Here is a 16,693-nt window from a genome sequence, read left to right as displayed (position 1 = left end):
GTGAAATATTTTTCGTTATTTTGTAAAGTTTACATTCTTTTTTTGGATGGTGCAAAAAAATTATGCACGTGCACATATTCTGTTACACATATTTTAATAAGCCACAAATATCCGTATCGAAATAGCATTGAGTAACTAACTCCGGCAAACGGAAACTCGCTCGGTCATTACGTTCTCCCTTTCTCGTCCATACTTTTCCAGGAGAAGTGAATTACATAAATTCGTTTTAACTCGTTCGCAGCGGAGGAATGGGATGGATCACGTGGATCCATCCTGAAAACCTACGGCGTAGGTTAAACGGCGTATTTAACCTCGTCTCGCGGGGGGGTCTCCTCGGACATGTACATATACATACATGTAGTGGACGTAACACCACTGCGAAAACGATCGCCCGCGGTGGTTCGGCACATTTGGAGAACGCGAACGATTTTACACATCGATGATAAGTTATCGTGCCTCATCCAGTGAGAGGACGGCGCAAAGCGCAAAAGAACGGGGGCAGTTATTGATGACCAGCATCCACTTAATGGATGAACAGCAGTTGTGGAGCGTAACACGTTTTGACATTTATACACGCGGACTCTCGACGAATCGTAAGTGCATAGATAAACAATCGCAAAGTAAAGTTTTACAAACGTCCAAAATTGCAGAAAAAAATCATCTTTGAGTCAATCGTTTCTCACCTATTACATTGTAAAATTATTTCCAATTAATAATTCTCTGAATATAATTTTTAACCGAAAAATAAAACTTGATCTGGCACCATCTCTCTTATCTCTTTACAAATTTCTCAATATGACAATTTTTTTTTTAAATGCCCGAGAATAAAAATTTTTTATAGAATTTTTACATTTAAATTCTGTCATAAGCTCTTTATTTCTAAAATGTGAAATTAATTAGAGAAAGATTTTGACAAAATTATTTTTTAATAAATTTGTGATAAGCTTGTAATTTTTAAGAATTATTGATCGAATATTGGAGTCGAAGAATCATGAAATTAGCAATATTTTCGAAATATACCACGTATAATTACCGCGGAGATCCACGTTGAGGAGCTCTAACGCTTTTCGCTTGGCTAGCGCTCAATTCCTGATATTACGAGATCGCAAGGTCACGCTGTGCTACAGGTAATAAGGGAAATATACAGAGTTGCGATTCTTTCTGGCAAACCGGTCACGAGGATCCCCCTGAGGGATATGCGCACTGCGCATTGTGTTGCAATGTCAGAATGGTGCACGAGCTCTCGCGCGAGTGTGCATTCCTTCGAAAGCGAACAAAGTGCAGCGGTTAGGCGCGTTAACAATACTCGTGTGTATAGGTATGCCAGCCATTCTATTAGCCATCTTCGGTTTCGCGGTGAAACGCAACAGGCAAAGTATACTAACGCCCGGCGGCCACGAGTCAACCGTGGATTTCTAACGAACGCGTTTGTATGTTGGGAGCATTAAGTCTATCTTAAATCGTAGATATATTCGCGAAGAGAGTTCGTACAAATAATGTAATGTTATAAATCTTGCATGGATATGCACGCTTAGATGCAACAATGAGATTATCAGATAACATTGACGAATAAAATATATATTTAATGCATATGTACGTATAAATTCTATACCGTATGTGTAACAAATAATATAAGTTATCATAAATATTAACAAACATAAATAAATAAATAAAATATGTGTATTCATATTACTAGAATTTATTTTATTATGTATGATATATAAATATAAGTTCTATATGTATAATAATGTAATATTAGTTCGATGAAGATCGAAATATTTTAAGCGCAGAGAAACATAAAGGCCTTTTTATAAAAAAACTGGAATATTAATTCTTATACAGAATATATATTTCTCAAAATTCAGTTTTTCATTCGTATATTTGCAGTATGGCAAGGATACGAGATCTCTCGCAATGATATACGGAGAATTCAAAAGGCAGTGTGATGAAGCAAAAAAGAAAAAGCGTACCAGATTAGTCACTAGACAGTGTCAGTCGGCCGGCTTGTCCGGAAGAAACTGAGAGTGGCTCCGCGATGGAAGAGAGAGAAAGAGAGAGAGAGAGACAGAGAGAAAGCCGGGACAAGGTCATAATCCCGCGGTTGGAAAGGAGAGAAAGCATTTAGCTCTTGATCCCGGCTCAACTCGATTTCGCGAAAGTATCAGACATTGCGTAACCGCATTCGATCAATCGGCACCTGGGGTGGCGGAGTCAACGAGCGGACAACTGACTTCATTATTTTTACTCTTTCAATACATCTTTTTTATCCTTATCCTAATCCTTTTTGTCCTTATCTGAGCGGACTTATCTAGTCACCGAAAGGATCGTGGATATCATGTCTGACCGCGATCGGCGATGGAAGTCGAGATATTTGCGCGTCCCGCCGCGTCGCGACATGAGATTCGGTATATTTATCAGATTCGACAGTGGGAGAGAAAAAGAAAGGAGGACGTAAGAGAGAAGGAGAGAGAACCGATAATCGATCCAGACGATTCACTCTCTCGCGCGGACGCGAGCGTGGGACGCGAAGGTCGACGACCCGACATCGCGAGGATCCCGTCAAGGCCGCGCCGAGCGATCGAGCGTCACGAATTTCGCGCGATTATGTGAACGCCGGCTCGTCCGAGTCCGGGATGCTTAAAGTATCGATATTCTACGCTTATACTTGACCGCGAAGTCAAGTAAAAATTCCGTATACCAATTCCAATTAATGGGTAAAGGGATATCGGATGCTTCACAATTCCATAATTTCTGGATATCAGACGGTTAATTCTGATCTTAAACACGCTTAATGTATCTTAAATCCAATTTAGTGCGAGGATATTAGCATGGATATAAATTGGATTTGAGAAATATAGGCAATGAATATTTATGACAGTTTAAATTATAATAAATCGTGATATTAGAGATTAAAGGCTTTCGAGACAACTGAAATATAACTTTGGAAAGTCAATTTCCAGACGTGAATCTCTGATAGAGAGGAGACGTGGGACATTCTATGCGTCAACGTACAGCGAGGAGAATGTCGCGATTGATAAATGATCGAATCCATTCAAACGCAAATTACGGCTGTACGCTCAGATTACGAAGGTCAGGGCCGATGACCGAACCTATCTATTTCGTTCAAGGATTATTCGTTGAATAGAAACGCATACACTCTGAAAATGCGGATCGTCATACTAACCATTGTTATTTTATACCAACATCTAACTATGCGTATAATCCTCGATAAGACCATTGCTAAATATAATGCGATTATGGATTTTATTAATCAATAAAAATTTATACACTAATTTTTTCAATATTTTTTTTAATATCCGAATATTAGAAATTTAATTAGGTGAATTAATTGTTATATATTACACAATAATATATAAAATATACTTGACGATCTTGTAAAATAACTTTAGAGAGAAATATCATATTTTATGTATTAAGATATTATTTTCCAATATATAATAACCAATTAAATTTATTATATGAAACAAACATTGTGAAAAGTAGTATAAAAATAGTATAAACTTTTATCGATTAGTAATTCTTTGCGTTATTCTTAGCAACGATCCTATTAGTCTTATCGATTCAAGTATTAATTGCCCGAGAAAGTGATCATGATAAATTGCCGGAAGTCGTATGAAATGTCTACTGTATTGTCGCACGATATCTGCTGCCTTTAGCCTTTCATACAACTGCTTTAGAAATGCATTGATAGAAATCGATAACGACGAGGAAACCGGTTGACGATCCGATCGCAAGCTCATTTATTTTGCATTATGCCGCATGTAATTTGCTCTCATCTATGAATAATCAACTCGTATGATATGGAGTTTTCATTATACGTATACGCACATTTTGACACGTGAATTCAACAACATGTGTTTCGTGTAATATATAGTTTCAGATTTATAATATTAAGCACATCGTACAAAAAAGTTAGGGTCATATATATCCTTTATTCTAAAAAAACAATCTTTTTTATTACGGAAGGCTGTCCTTTAGATTTCTTTATTTTCTCAAAATTCAATTTTATCTTTTATTTGTTTTTATTTTATTTAGATCTTTATTTTATAGAAAATTCTTTTTTAATTAGAGTCTCAATATTTAATGTCTTACTAATGAATAAACTTTAAAATAAAAAATATAAAATATAAATAAACATAATTTGTCTTATGTTAATTATGTTTAACAATTTTTTAATTAAAATTATTCAGATTAAATCCGTTATTTTTTATTATTTCGAATCTATTCCAAGTTTAAATCAAGGGTTTATTTCAATACAGTCGAATTAGTTTCAAACTGTTAGAAAACTACACAATATCTCATCTTGCTAAACTAAAAGAAAATTTCATAATGCGTAGGTTCTTGATAATTACAAAATGGAAACATTGGAAACATATAAGAACAAAACTCTAAAATTTTCAAATCATCCTTTTTTGTCAAAAAAAAAAAAACCGTATGCAGTATCAGATTACGCATTGAACATTGAGATTGTACGAAATTGATTAATCAGAATGAAAAACAATATATTTATAAAAGAAAATAATTCCCAAATATATATTAAAAAAAAATATTTATTTATATCGATTGGTTAAATTCCACGCAATCCTAATCTTCTGCGTAGTTCGATATGAACTTAATACGCGATCGTATCAATCACTCGACAGATAGACAAACGCTTCGATATTCCGAGGCTTTTTGTCATTTTCTATATATAATGTTAAAAACAAACGTAACAATATGCTAAACACAATGCTAAATACACACTCACGATTGATGATGCCATCGAAAGAATGGAGGATGCAGGCTCACGGTATCCTGATGAGAACTAGTCTCCCTTCTTGCGGCGTAGTTTTCTTCTTCTTCTCTTTTTTAACTTTTCACTGATAGTGAATCTAATTAGATCAAAATAATTCACTGAACACACTGAATACACTTGATAATAGCACAACACAATAATAGCACAACACAATCGAAATAGGAAAGCAAAGGCGAAAATTCGCGACGACGCGATACAAAAATTATCTAGGACGAGACATGTCCGTCCTACGCAACGGTCCGAAAACAACTCCCCGTCCCCGTATTTGTTGAAATTACTACGCACGATCAAAGCACATGATTGGCTAATATGACGAAGCGCCGTTGGACCCTCGATTCCTGGAAAAGCTCCGCGACGAACACAACAGTAGACGGAAGAAAGATAGAGATTTCTGCGTATTGAATCTATACAAAACAAATAGTGTTTTTAACTGCGGTGAGTTGAACTGAAAACGTTATAAATGTATCTGATTTGATAAATCGATCATGTTGGATCATGTAATTATTGAGATGATATTAAAGTATTCAATGTGAGGATTAATATTACTATAATTTCGCATTTTATTTTCGACATTATACCATGCGCAAAGTAGAATCTTGTGACAAATGTAATTTATGTTAAGCTCATTTTAAACGATTTATAATTCATCGGAATTTGGAGTAGAATTTCAAAACTTTAGATTTTTTATGTACCGCGTAAGATAAAAAACTTGTTTCAAGAGTCAAAAAATACATTATTTATGTTTTCAAAATATAGGTGTAAAATTGATAATAAAATTCTATCTTTTAAATTTGAATGATAAATCGTCTAAAAACTAATTTAGGGTTTTTCACGCTAAATCTCAAGTTTAATTGAAATTAATCATCGATTAAAAGTAAATTAAAATATTTACATACATTAAAATTTAAAAAGTTATATGATTTTAAATAAAAAGTATATAAAAGTATATATATTACAAATTTTGTTATATATATTTTATTATATTTTTTATTATATATATGTATGAATATAAATAATTATATCTGAATAAAATATGAATAAATGCTTTGAAAATAATTGGTGATAAAACTCAAATTTTTGGGACATTTGTTCACAGTTCTTTCATTCAGATATAAACAGTTACATTGTTTTTTTATATATTTTATATTATATGCTTTTTATATGTTTTTTTATAAACTTTATAATTTATTATATTTGCATTCTAATAAATTTGGAAATGAAATATGTTCTTTAGCATCTAAAAATCTATACTTTTCGTTTTTCAAAAATGATCCTGTACATTTGTATAATTATATGAATTTAACAATAAAAAAAAACCAACATTGTCTTTAATGGTATGAACAAGTGCAAGGGAAATTAAGACAAACTTTTTCAAATAATTGCTCATTTTCTTCGAAAATTTCACTTCATTCACGTCGACGTCGGGACGATTTTCTTTACCGTGTGAAAGCTCTCTCGTATATCGGCAAAAATTATACAGGAAAACTGATACGCGATACAAGTCGGGTCGTTTTGAATGTCCACGTGAAATCTCACGGACGCCTTTTCTTGACGAGAAGTTGATACCGCGACATCCGCGTGGCAAGCGTCGAAACAATGCATTCGGTAAGAACAGTACAAGCCTGATGTGCACCCGCGAGATAGAGAAAGAGATGCACGGGAGATCCGCCTCTTCTTTCCTCGCTCTCTCTCTCTCTCTCTCTCCTTTTTCCCGTGCGCGTTCCCCTTTCTACGCGTACTCGGCCTACCGCGAGGTTGATAGGTTAACTAGGAAGCCGAGGTACCGCGGCGCACGCACGCGAATATATAATTACGCTTACATGCGTGCCCGATGCACGTTGTGCAATCGCGTGTGCTGCGTAAGCCGTGTGTCACGCATCATGCCTACGCCTACGGTCACACCGTGTGCAATCCGTGATCGCACGCGAAGACACGCGGCGCGCAAAAAACCGTGAAGGGAAAGTTCGCGGTCTCGTTTTTTTTCACGATATCGACACGCGCGCGATAATGAATGTCCGGATATCTGACAGTTCCTCGTTTAATCTCGCCTTTAATGTGATATCAAAGAGACAGCGAACTTCGACGAAAGCGTTCGCATCTGTATACGTCTAAACGTACATAGATATATTTTATATACATATAAAATATACAAAATACACTCATACGTTTCTACACACAAATGAATAAATTATGTATCGATTTCTCATACATTAGATATCTAATTCGAAAAACACAATGTTGTTTGTTCATGTAAACTTTTAGTTTAGCAATAATTAGTTTTGTAGACCTAAGTTGCAACATTTTGTATATGAAGCAAATATTGACGCGACAATCATATTAAAGTAATAAATGTAAAGATCTAAATTAAAAAAAATTTTTCTCATTCTCGATACGAATTCCTTATGATATTAATATATAAACTTTAACTTTAACTTTATTGAAAAGGATTTCCAAATATATAAAATTAATACGTAAAAAAAGTCGACATAAAAATATTGAATTCGGTAATATAGACAAATTTAGCAACTCCTTAACTTCGCGGTACTTCGTTATTAGAACACTTTTCTCAGTATTTATATATGCTCGAAAATAATTCAGATGGATATTTCAGCTTCGGCTTTAAACTCTGTCTCGTTTACTTATTTTCGTTTGGAAAAGAAGGAAGCGCTCTTACGACACCGTTTGAATTCCTGTATGCACCGGTACAGAACTCATTATCAGATTCGCGGTAGCGGAATATATTGCCTTAAGAACTCGGCGAGGAAAATATTATTCGCGATACGTAGCATCAATAGAAATTTACATATTGAAGTAATAAAAAATGATAAAAAGATACGTTAGGATTGTATGGGAATTGTTACAATAATGAGCGTAATTTATAAAGAGATTTTTATTATTCGGAAGTTACATCAAAATTATTATATTTGATGTTTAATTAACAAAAAATATTTAGTAAAATTACGTTACTAAATAATAATCTATTTGCAGTCATCTTTATATTATTATTCTCTATATTAATATAAATATTTGTATACTTTTTTTTAACACTACAATATTTTTTAAATTTTATTTTATTTATGTTGAAGATTAATTAGAGAATTCAGGTAATGTTTGATATGTTAAATACGTGATTAACTAGTTAATTATAAAAATTGTTGATTGATGATTTTAAATGATAAATGGAAAGATTGTTTTTGATTTTAAATATGTATAAGTAAAATAACTATATTATTTAAGAAAATGTGTGTAGGAAGTAAAAAAATTCTCGAGGCATAAACAAGTAATCATGCTTCGAAATTCGCTGTCTGATTTTGTGCTTACGTAATCGAAAGGTAATCGGAAATTGAGATGGCGAAACGATGATAGAGACACTTGAGTATTATTTTCCAGTTCGATCTTTGCCGCAACGGGTGGCCGTACGAGATCGAGCACTATTGACAGAGACAAACGACTTAGGAGAAAACAAAGATCAAAGTTGGACGCGTACATGAACACGTTGTCACTCATCAAGAAGAAAAGCATCAGGCGCATTCCGTCGTCCTGTTTGCGAGAAAGTCGCGACTGTAGTGCGTTCACTTCTGAAACTGACAGTGCAAGGACGCTTTAAAGCACATCAGAGATCAACAGGCAGACTTTGACTTGATGTTAATCGGTATAAACGAAACGGTACAGCAAGACCGTTGATATAAGACTCCAAGAGAATACTCAAATTTAAGCCAAACAGGATTCTAAGAATGGAAAGACTTAAAAGTTCATTCGGACTTTTGACAGCTTTAAAGTTGAAATGAATGGAAATGGAAGCATGCTTGAGAGAGAGAGAGAGAGAGAGAGAGAGAGAGAGAGAGAGAGAGAGAGAGAGAGAAAGAGATTCATACTTAATAAAATTAATTAAAGAAAGATGAAATAATGTTTACAAAAAATTTCTGCCGAAATTAAATATGTTCTTCAAGAACAGGGAAAAACAAAATTTTACGATTGAAAGAGATCTGTGCTTCGAGAGAAAGCTGAAAGCGAAGAGGAATGACTCTACAGAAATTCAGCGTGACGTTTCAAAGAGAGCAAATATCACTACAGGGTGTAATTGAAAAGTCGTCTATGACGATCGAAAGTGGTTACCCGCCAATCAAATACGTCGTTTATCATCAATTCGAGACACGTCGGATTTTGCGGAAAGAAATTTCTGTAGAAGCAACAGAAAGGGAGAAAACCGGGACAACTGTCGATCATCGGAATCTGTCAGTCGCGTGATTGCGTCCTATATGGAGAAGTCATGAAATCGAGAAGCTTTTCTCATCAGTCGAACGGTGCCTCGCCCGATAACAATCGCTTGCAGATATATATTGTCAAAAAAATTGTCAATGGTTGCGTTTCTCATTCAGATGCCACGATGCAAATCAGAAACACGGCGTCAAAGACACGGCACGTAGGGAAAATGCAAAAATTCAAGGCGTATACCAGGACGAGGATTATCGCTTCCTGATGCCACTTTATCGCCAGATGAACGAAATGTCGTTAGTTAGGAAAATGAAAGTGAAAGCGGGGATACAAACGATATTATTTACGAAGAGCTGCGCGCGAGAATTTGCAATCCGCAACACACCGGCATGAGAACAATCCTATGTTATATGGTTCTGAGAGCGGAAAGGAGAAAGCGTCGGATTATTATTAAAATATTATACAAGTAACAATATAATAAATCTTTTCGGATCAATTACGTAATTTATATATGGCCGTCCGTATCCAATTAACTAACTAATTCTTAAAATTGGAGCTTTTGCGATACAAAAGATTATTATATACAAACTTTCTATTCACGCCATATATCTCTACCACACCGTAGTAAATTAATGTAGCATGTATACATAAATCGTGGAATACCGTGTGAGACTGGGACATCCAACATACGCATGGACGTAACGAGCCATATGCATGCGCATGAAGCTCAGGGAGAAAAAAAAGGTGAGAGAGGGCCGTTCGTACATTGCGCAAAAAAATCACGCAGGGCGGTAATTTGCCCGTTGATCGTTATTTATTGTGATCCTCGTGCTACGCGGGCGGACGGCCGAACATTTGCATGCGAAATTGGCGATGGCATAAGGGCATGAATCTCCTCACGCACGGCCGGACGCGTAAACAGGGGGACGCGAGCAGAAAATGGGGCCTGCCTTACGCAATTGTACGTTGAACGGTGGTCAGGGATCGGCCGTCTCTCTCGTGTTGGCACGTTGACACGTATCATTTATACCTCATCATGTCCGCGAAAGATCGGCTGCGCGAGCACGGGAATGAGCGAACGAGCAAACGAGTGAGTGGCTTGCGGAAAAGAGAAAAAAGAAAAGAAACGCGAGGCCCCGCCTCGCCCTCTCCGTTTCCCTTGCCATCCGCCGTTTTGCACGTCACTCGCGGCCAGGAACGCGGCAAATTGAACGTGTCAGTCGAGATGGAATATAGATCGGAGGGCCCGTCCGCGTGCCCGCCGTCGAGAGCGAAATTCCACGCCGACCAATTCCGCGAGAATCTCATGTACGCAACGGAAAGGCAATCCAAGCTCCACTAAACAGTACGATGATATTTATCCAGCTAATTTATCACTGTCTAAACTGTCTAGTATTTGTTTTTTTTTTTAATAATACAGAATTCTGTTAATAAATTATTTGATTAGAGCAAATTATCATAAATCTCTCTCAAGTTATAGGTCATACATGTATACACATACGAATATATTATTAGGAAGAGTTAAAAAAAATACACGAGAAAAATAGTTTGTTTGGCTGTATCAAAATTCTCTTTTCAAAATGGATAAATCAAAAATTTCAGTTAAAGAATTCAATTTAAAATAACAAAACTTCTTAATTCAATAAATTTCGGGTTGATTTAAACAGAAGTGTAGTAATTTCAACCGGAATTTTTGATGTGTTCATTTTTTCAGAATTTTTTTCCGTGCAATATTTATATATTTATATATATATATATATATATATATATATATATAATAGTAATAGTTTTAAGAAAAATACATGTTTATATACTTTATACAGGATTTATGTATAAAAAGCTATTTTTGAAAAATAAGTTATTTGAATAAAATTTACTGTATAATCTGTCAACGAACTAACAATAATTTTGGGTAATAGAGAATACTTTTACTTATAAACTTTTTTGCTTCAACAATAAAGTATGATCATTTTTTGCGAGCTGCAAAATGAAATCCGTTCGCGATGCTTGGCAAGCGGATTACGATCTCGCGAAATTACCGAGGCAAAGAACGAATAACGGTCGCAGCGCCCGTGGTCTATCATTACTTAATCAGTGATCTGCTCTAGTTTACCAACATTGCGACTGGCTTAACGTCGGCAAATCGAACACAGTAGTATGAACAAGAATTCTCAATCGCAGACGGATAATTTCATGCACCGAGTAGCGCGGTAGCCAAGTAACTCGAGAGTCCCGGCGGGTCTAAACGAATTGTTCATCGAGCGTTGTAAATCAAGGAGCATACGATGAATGGTTATTATCCGATCGTTGAGAAGAGTAGAAACTAACGGCCGTGACGTAACGCCGAGAAACGATCGAGACGAGCGAAATGTTAATTGCGCGACAACATCCCGCATCGAGCCTGTCGGGTTCACCCGTCACGATACTTATTGTATATCGTAGAAATTTTGTAGGAGCCTCTTTCACGATCAAAAGAATTAATCACGATCGTTCAGGGAGTCGATTACTTTCTGAAAATTGATTTTCCATAATCGAAATTGACATCTCTTACAGGAATCTAATAAAATAATATCTAAGTTAATAAAATAAGGATTGAAAAAAAATGTTAAATCGCTTTGCCTCATTACGCAACACTCAACTTGGAAAGAAGTCGAGTGTTGAACTTGATGAAATTTATTATATATATATATATATATATATATATATATATATATATATATAAAATATGTGTTTTTATATATTAATTTATATAATTATTATTATTTATTTAATTATTATAATTATTATAATTATTATAATTATTATATTTAATTTATTATTATAAAATATGTAAAATTTTAATAAGAGTGTATTTTGAAATGAACTTTTATTATTATATCTATATTCTTGATTGTTCATTATTCACGCAAGAGTCAGAAATCATACGCACATGCATACATATGGGACTAGAGGGCGGCGATTATGTAACGTGAAAGTTGCCAATGGAATTCACTCTTACTTCGGCTTCGCCCTGACCTCCGTTGTAATGAGAACGATGTGAATAATTTGATTCGGCACGTATTTGGCAATGGGCGCACAACTTTACTCGCTTTAACTGTCGAGCATTCCGCTTCTTTCTTTTCGAAAGATTAGCATACGAATACGATTATCACACCCAGTATATAGTATTATGTAATATTCCGATTAGACACATCCGGTGTGACACTGTGTTGAAAAGATTAATTGATTGATAATATTGCCGAATATAATTATACATCATTTTTACAAGCTAATTTTGAGTCGAGCAAGATATAAAAGCGATGAATATTTAATCAAAGCAACACGCAAAACACGTTTATCGCATATCGCATATAATTATCTTGCCAAATAGTGCCGAGTATCGATGTCGATGTCTTATTTATAGCTAATAATTTTTTAATGTTTTGATCATCGACGTTGTATATGGGCGCGAATATGATTGGTTTATTCCTATCCTTACTACTATTCTTGAGATTCTTTTCTCTGGCTCGCGGAAATTGGTTACCGCGTAAGTTAACGCTATGAGATATCGATTTACGAGAAGAACTTTTTAATATCGATCCACCGCCGATATTATCTTAGACCGCAAAGGATTAAGCTTTGATCAAGATTATATCTAGCAAAGTCTCGATCGTCGATTCAACAGTCAGACTTGTATATCCCGATGCCGCGACGTGTTTGAGTAACGGTTCGTACCGAACCATGAAGTTTCTGAGGCTGGCCATTTGTGTACGGTTTATCCCGCAAATAATAATTCCGTAACCACTTTGAAATTTTTCGTGTCTTTTCATTTGAGTGACGTGAACGCACACGATTTATATTCCTTTCCTTTTATATACATGCACGTTACAATTACATCAAATATTTTAATTAAATTCAAAAACGTTATGTGTAAAACATTTGCAATATTCACTGATAGTTGAAGTGATCGGATTAAAATGAAAGGGAAAAAAGTAATGACAGCGTTATAATCACATCAAATATTTACATTAAATTCAAAAACGATGTTGTATTGAATGTTTATAATATTCACTGACAGTGAAGTGATCGGATTAGAACAAAATGAAAGGGAAAACGAGCAAGGAAAAAGGAGGATCAATTTATTCAGAATAAAACAGACAAGAAATAGACATTACGAGAACATTGACAGTGATATCGATAAAACTACGATTTGTCCCGGTTTATAATCAAATCGAATGCAAATTACTACCGGTTTCTGAACCTGACATCGAGTAGGAGGCGTTTCAGGGAGGCGGGATGTATAACGAGCGAAATCGAGGGCGAGATTGATCTCAGCCAAGGCGAGCACGAGCTTACCAGGTGAATGAATTGACTTGATAAACGTTATAATGGTTACGTTCGTAATCGATTTCCTCGTAGGCGTAGGCGTTGCACGAAAAAAAATTTCCTCGATCGATTTGTATCGCGCCTTACGGAAGTCGTACTGAAAGCACGCAAAGTGTTCTTTCCTGCTTAGTGTTTTCTCGTCTCTATTACACGGTGAAATCGCGAATACGCATGGGGATTATAAATCGCGCGTAATGACAAGTGTATCGTGATGATTGCGTAAACGATCTGACAGTCATCGGCTATGGCTATCGATCGAAGAGTGATTTTATAACAATCTACATGATAGTACCATAAGCACCGATAGAGAAATGTCCGTGTCCATTAAACGTTGTCCGATAGCTTCGTCGTTGTGACACGAGATACTTTCTCTTTATTCAGAACTGGTCGGTTAATTGGGACTTATCTTACTCTGTACTTCCTTCACTGATAGCGTTTATATCCTTATAATATTTTGTTTGCACCTCGTATCTTTGCAATTAGTGGAACACGCGAAAGCTTTACCGCACGCATAATGATATGCGCGAATGTATTAATTGCATTTAATGTCCTCCAAATTTATCCCGAGTCATCGGTGGAAGATGCGGATTAATAAAAAAAAAAAAAGAGGGTAGAGATCTCTTTTAATTAAGCGTAGTTGAATGAATTTATCGCGCGCCGTTAACTCCGCGGCGCGCGTTTATCTCCGCCTTCCGAAAGAAGACATTGCGATTTAATCTGTGGCTGTATCGTGCAACTGCGAAGGCCGATTAACGATAAATCCAAAATTGGCCGTAAACGTCCGGACAGCCGATAGCCGATAAAATATCCGCAACATCCGTTCGCGGCGAAGGACGAAACGATCATTGGGATTCATGCAACAAACTCATTGTGTAAATCAATTCGAAATGGCGGAAACGCGGTGTATAAATCGCTTGCGAAACGGTTCGGCCATTTATATGTTCGTATTGTACTATCGCGAAGCGAGCATACATTTATATTTGACTATAAATTTTGTCGACTGATCACCCCGATTTAATCTAAACTTGTGTGACGCTGTGGACTGTCGTCGAGGACTTTCATAGGTTTGATCCTTTTGAATTTGCCGATTGACACGAATAACTGAAAGAAGCTTCAATTACAGTTTAAACTCGAATAACATTGTATATTTATTGATGACGAGTATTTCTTCAATCGCGCGTAAAAACATTATATAAAACGAGATCTAAATCGCACCATATATAAGGATCAAAGAAAACGAATTAAGTACCTAGCTTTAGGCGCATTGCGGTTGCAAATTCAACGAAAATCATGGTCGGGCGGTGTAAAGGCATAACTCGATCGGCGTTATACGCTGACTTAAATTGTCTTTATGAAACTGGATCTTAAGACCTCGTTAGGCCGAGCTATAAACGTCAACGTTCGTTTCGAGACACGGAGGGCCGCCGCGCGCTCGCGCTCGCGCTCGCGCTCGTGTTCGTATTAACAAAGTGGGTCAAATTGACATTGTTGATTTCGTAAAAGGATTATTAGTTGGCCGCCGTGGTGATTTTAATGGCGCGCTCGAACGTAGGTTTATGAAACCAGTTGGCGCGCCGGCCGGTTTTTCTCTGCGCTATGCGAAAGCGCGCGCCTCAAAGTGGAACGAGTTTCCACGCGGCGTGCGTGTGCAGGAACGGTAATCTTTGTTACGTTTCGCGAGCGGAATGAAGCGTTAACGAGAAGCGTCGTTAACGAACGAGTCGGATAAAAACAGATCGCGGAACAACATCGCGCACGATCGACAACACGTGCCGCGTCACTTCATGTCCTTCCACGAGAGAACGAAGTCTCGCGAATTCCGCGTCGATGAAATAATCACAGACTTCCGGACAAAAGTATATTTTATCTTTATGTATGAAAGAAATATTATTAAAAGATCGTAAAAGAAATCTTGTTTTTTTTCTTAATATTTTTAACACTAAATTTTTTTTTATATATATGTGAAATCAATTTACGATTGTGGGGATTCTAGTTTAATAGGGGTTCTATTTGTTATGCTTATTTTCTCTGATTATATCTTACGTGTAATCTTTTTTTGTGCTTCAGGCTGGTTCTCGGTGGTCTCCAACAATAGTGGTACCGGAAATGCTAGAGTGTACAGAAGAGTCGGCGCTTTGGTGCGCGCAGGGGTACCGGCCTTTCTACTTGCGAAACCATTGAGAGCTTACACGTTGACGCATTCCAAAATGGGTGAGTTACTTTTTTGTCAATACTATTTTATTATAACTATTACAATGCATGAATTTTAGTGAAAAATTTCACATCGTTTCGAGAACGTGAAACGTTATTTTTTTGACAATAATTTAGAATTATTATGATTGTTTATATACATAATTCTTTTCCTATCGGACGTATTCCGGTGAATTAAGACAGAGACTCACGTATCTCGCGTCACATCTGGCACCCGTTGAGTTTATTATCCTGGCCAACCCAGATTCGCATTTTCCACGGGCCGACTGTCGCGGCTGCGGTTATCACCCGCTGCGATCTGCCAGTGAAAATGCGGCCCGCTACGAGCTACAAACTGTGATTCGCGTAACCAGCTAGTTAACAGCGTAAATTCTTTCCCGAGACGAGAAATTTCCGTCGTAATTCTTTGGGAAAGTAGTATTCGCAGAAATGGTGGTTGTGCAGAAATGGTCGAACGGCAAGGCTCAATTCAACGTCTGTCATTTGCTTAATGGCGACAAAAGGCGACGGTCTTCTCGTCGTCTTTCCGCCGATGTCATTGTTCGGGCCTTAAAAACCCAAAAAGTCCTCACAATTTCACGGAGCACGAACGCGATACGCACATCCTGACGCTTGACGAGCGATCGCCTCGCGGCTCAGATTATTTTTTCTCTTCTTCTCGAGCCGCAGCGACTGGCCGTGACACGAATGTCAATGTGTCCGTAATGCGTGCGGCTCTCACGCGGCGTGCGTCCGTGCGTTTAAACGTACGTAAGGCGAGGCTTACGCGCGAGAAGCGCGTAACGTAATAGGCACGCGGCCCGGTGAAAGCCGTCCTCACGGACGCACGTGCATAAGCGGCTGCGAACGCGTATATACGGGCACAGCTTGCGGGCGCGAACATTATGCCATTACACACGCCGTCGTAACGATTATGGTCATGGACGGAAAAGGGGGATTCTTGCGCGAACGCGCATCCTTCTCGACTCCTCCTTTCGACGAGATCCCGAATAGGTCCCGTAAGTCCGCCGCGGCGGCGACGTCGACTCGCGTCGGCGTCCGTTATCCGGCGCGTTTATTGTCGTTAATTGCCACCCCGCCTTTCGA

At 37.1% G+C, this 16,693-nt stretch overlaps 1 protein-coding gene across 6 annotated transcripts in view; it reads left to right on the top strand.

Annotated features, from left to right (window-relative positions):
- LOC105428052 (uncharacterized) overlaps positions 1 to 16,693 on the top strand; it is a 40,190-nt gene that overhangs the window by 19,801 nt on the left and 3,696 nt on the right. For all 6 annotated transcript variants that reach the window (XM_089083244.1, XM_089083240.1, XM_089083242.1 and 3 more), the window contains one exon: positions 15,464 to 15,607. In XM_089083244.1, coding sequence (XP_088939370.1) covers positions 15,464 to 15,607 — 144 coding nt within the window. The remainder of the gene's footprint in view (positions 1 to 15,463; positions 15,608 to 16,693) is intronic.

The sequence above is a fragment of the Pogonomyrmex barbatus genome, unplaced genomic scaffold (assembly GCF_055798465.1).
Source record: "Pogonomyrmex barbatus isolate J1 unplaced genomic scaffold, ASM5579846v1 scaffold7, whole genome shotgun sequence".
NCBI lineage: Eukaryota > Metazoa > Arthropoda > Insecta > Hymenoptera > Formicidae > Pogonomyrmex > Pogonomyrmex barbatus.
The sequence above is the reverse complement of the archived record's forward strand: the minus strand, read 5'-3'. Positions and strand labels throughout refer to the sequence as shown.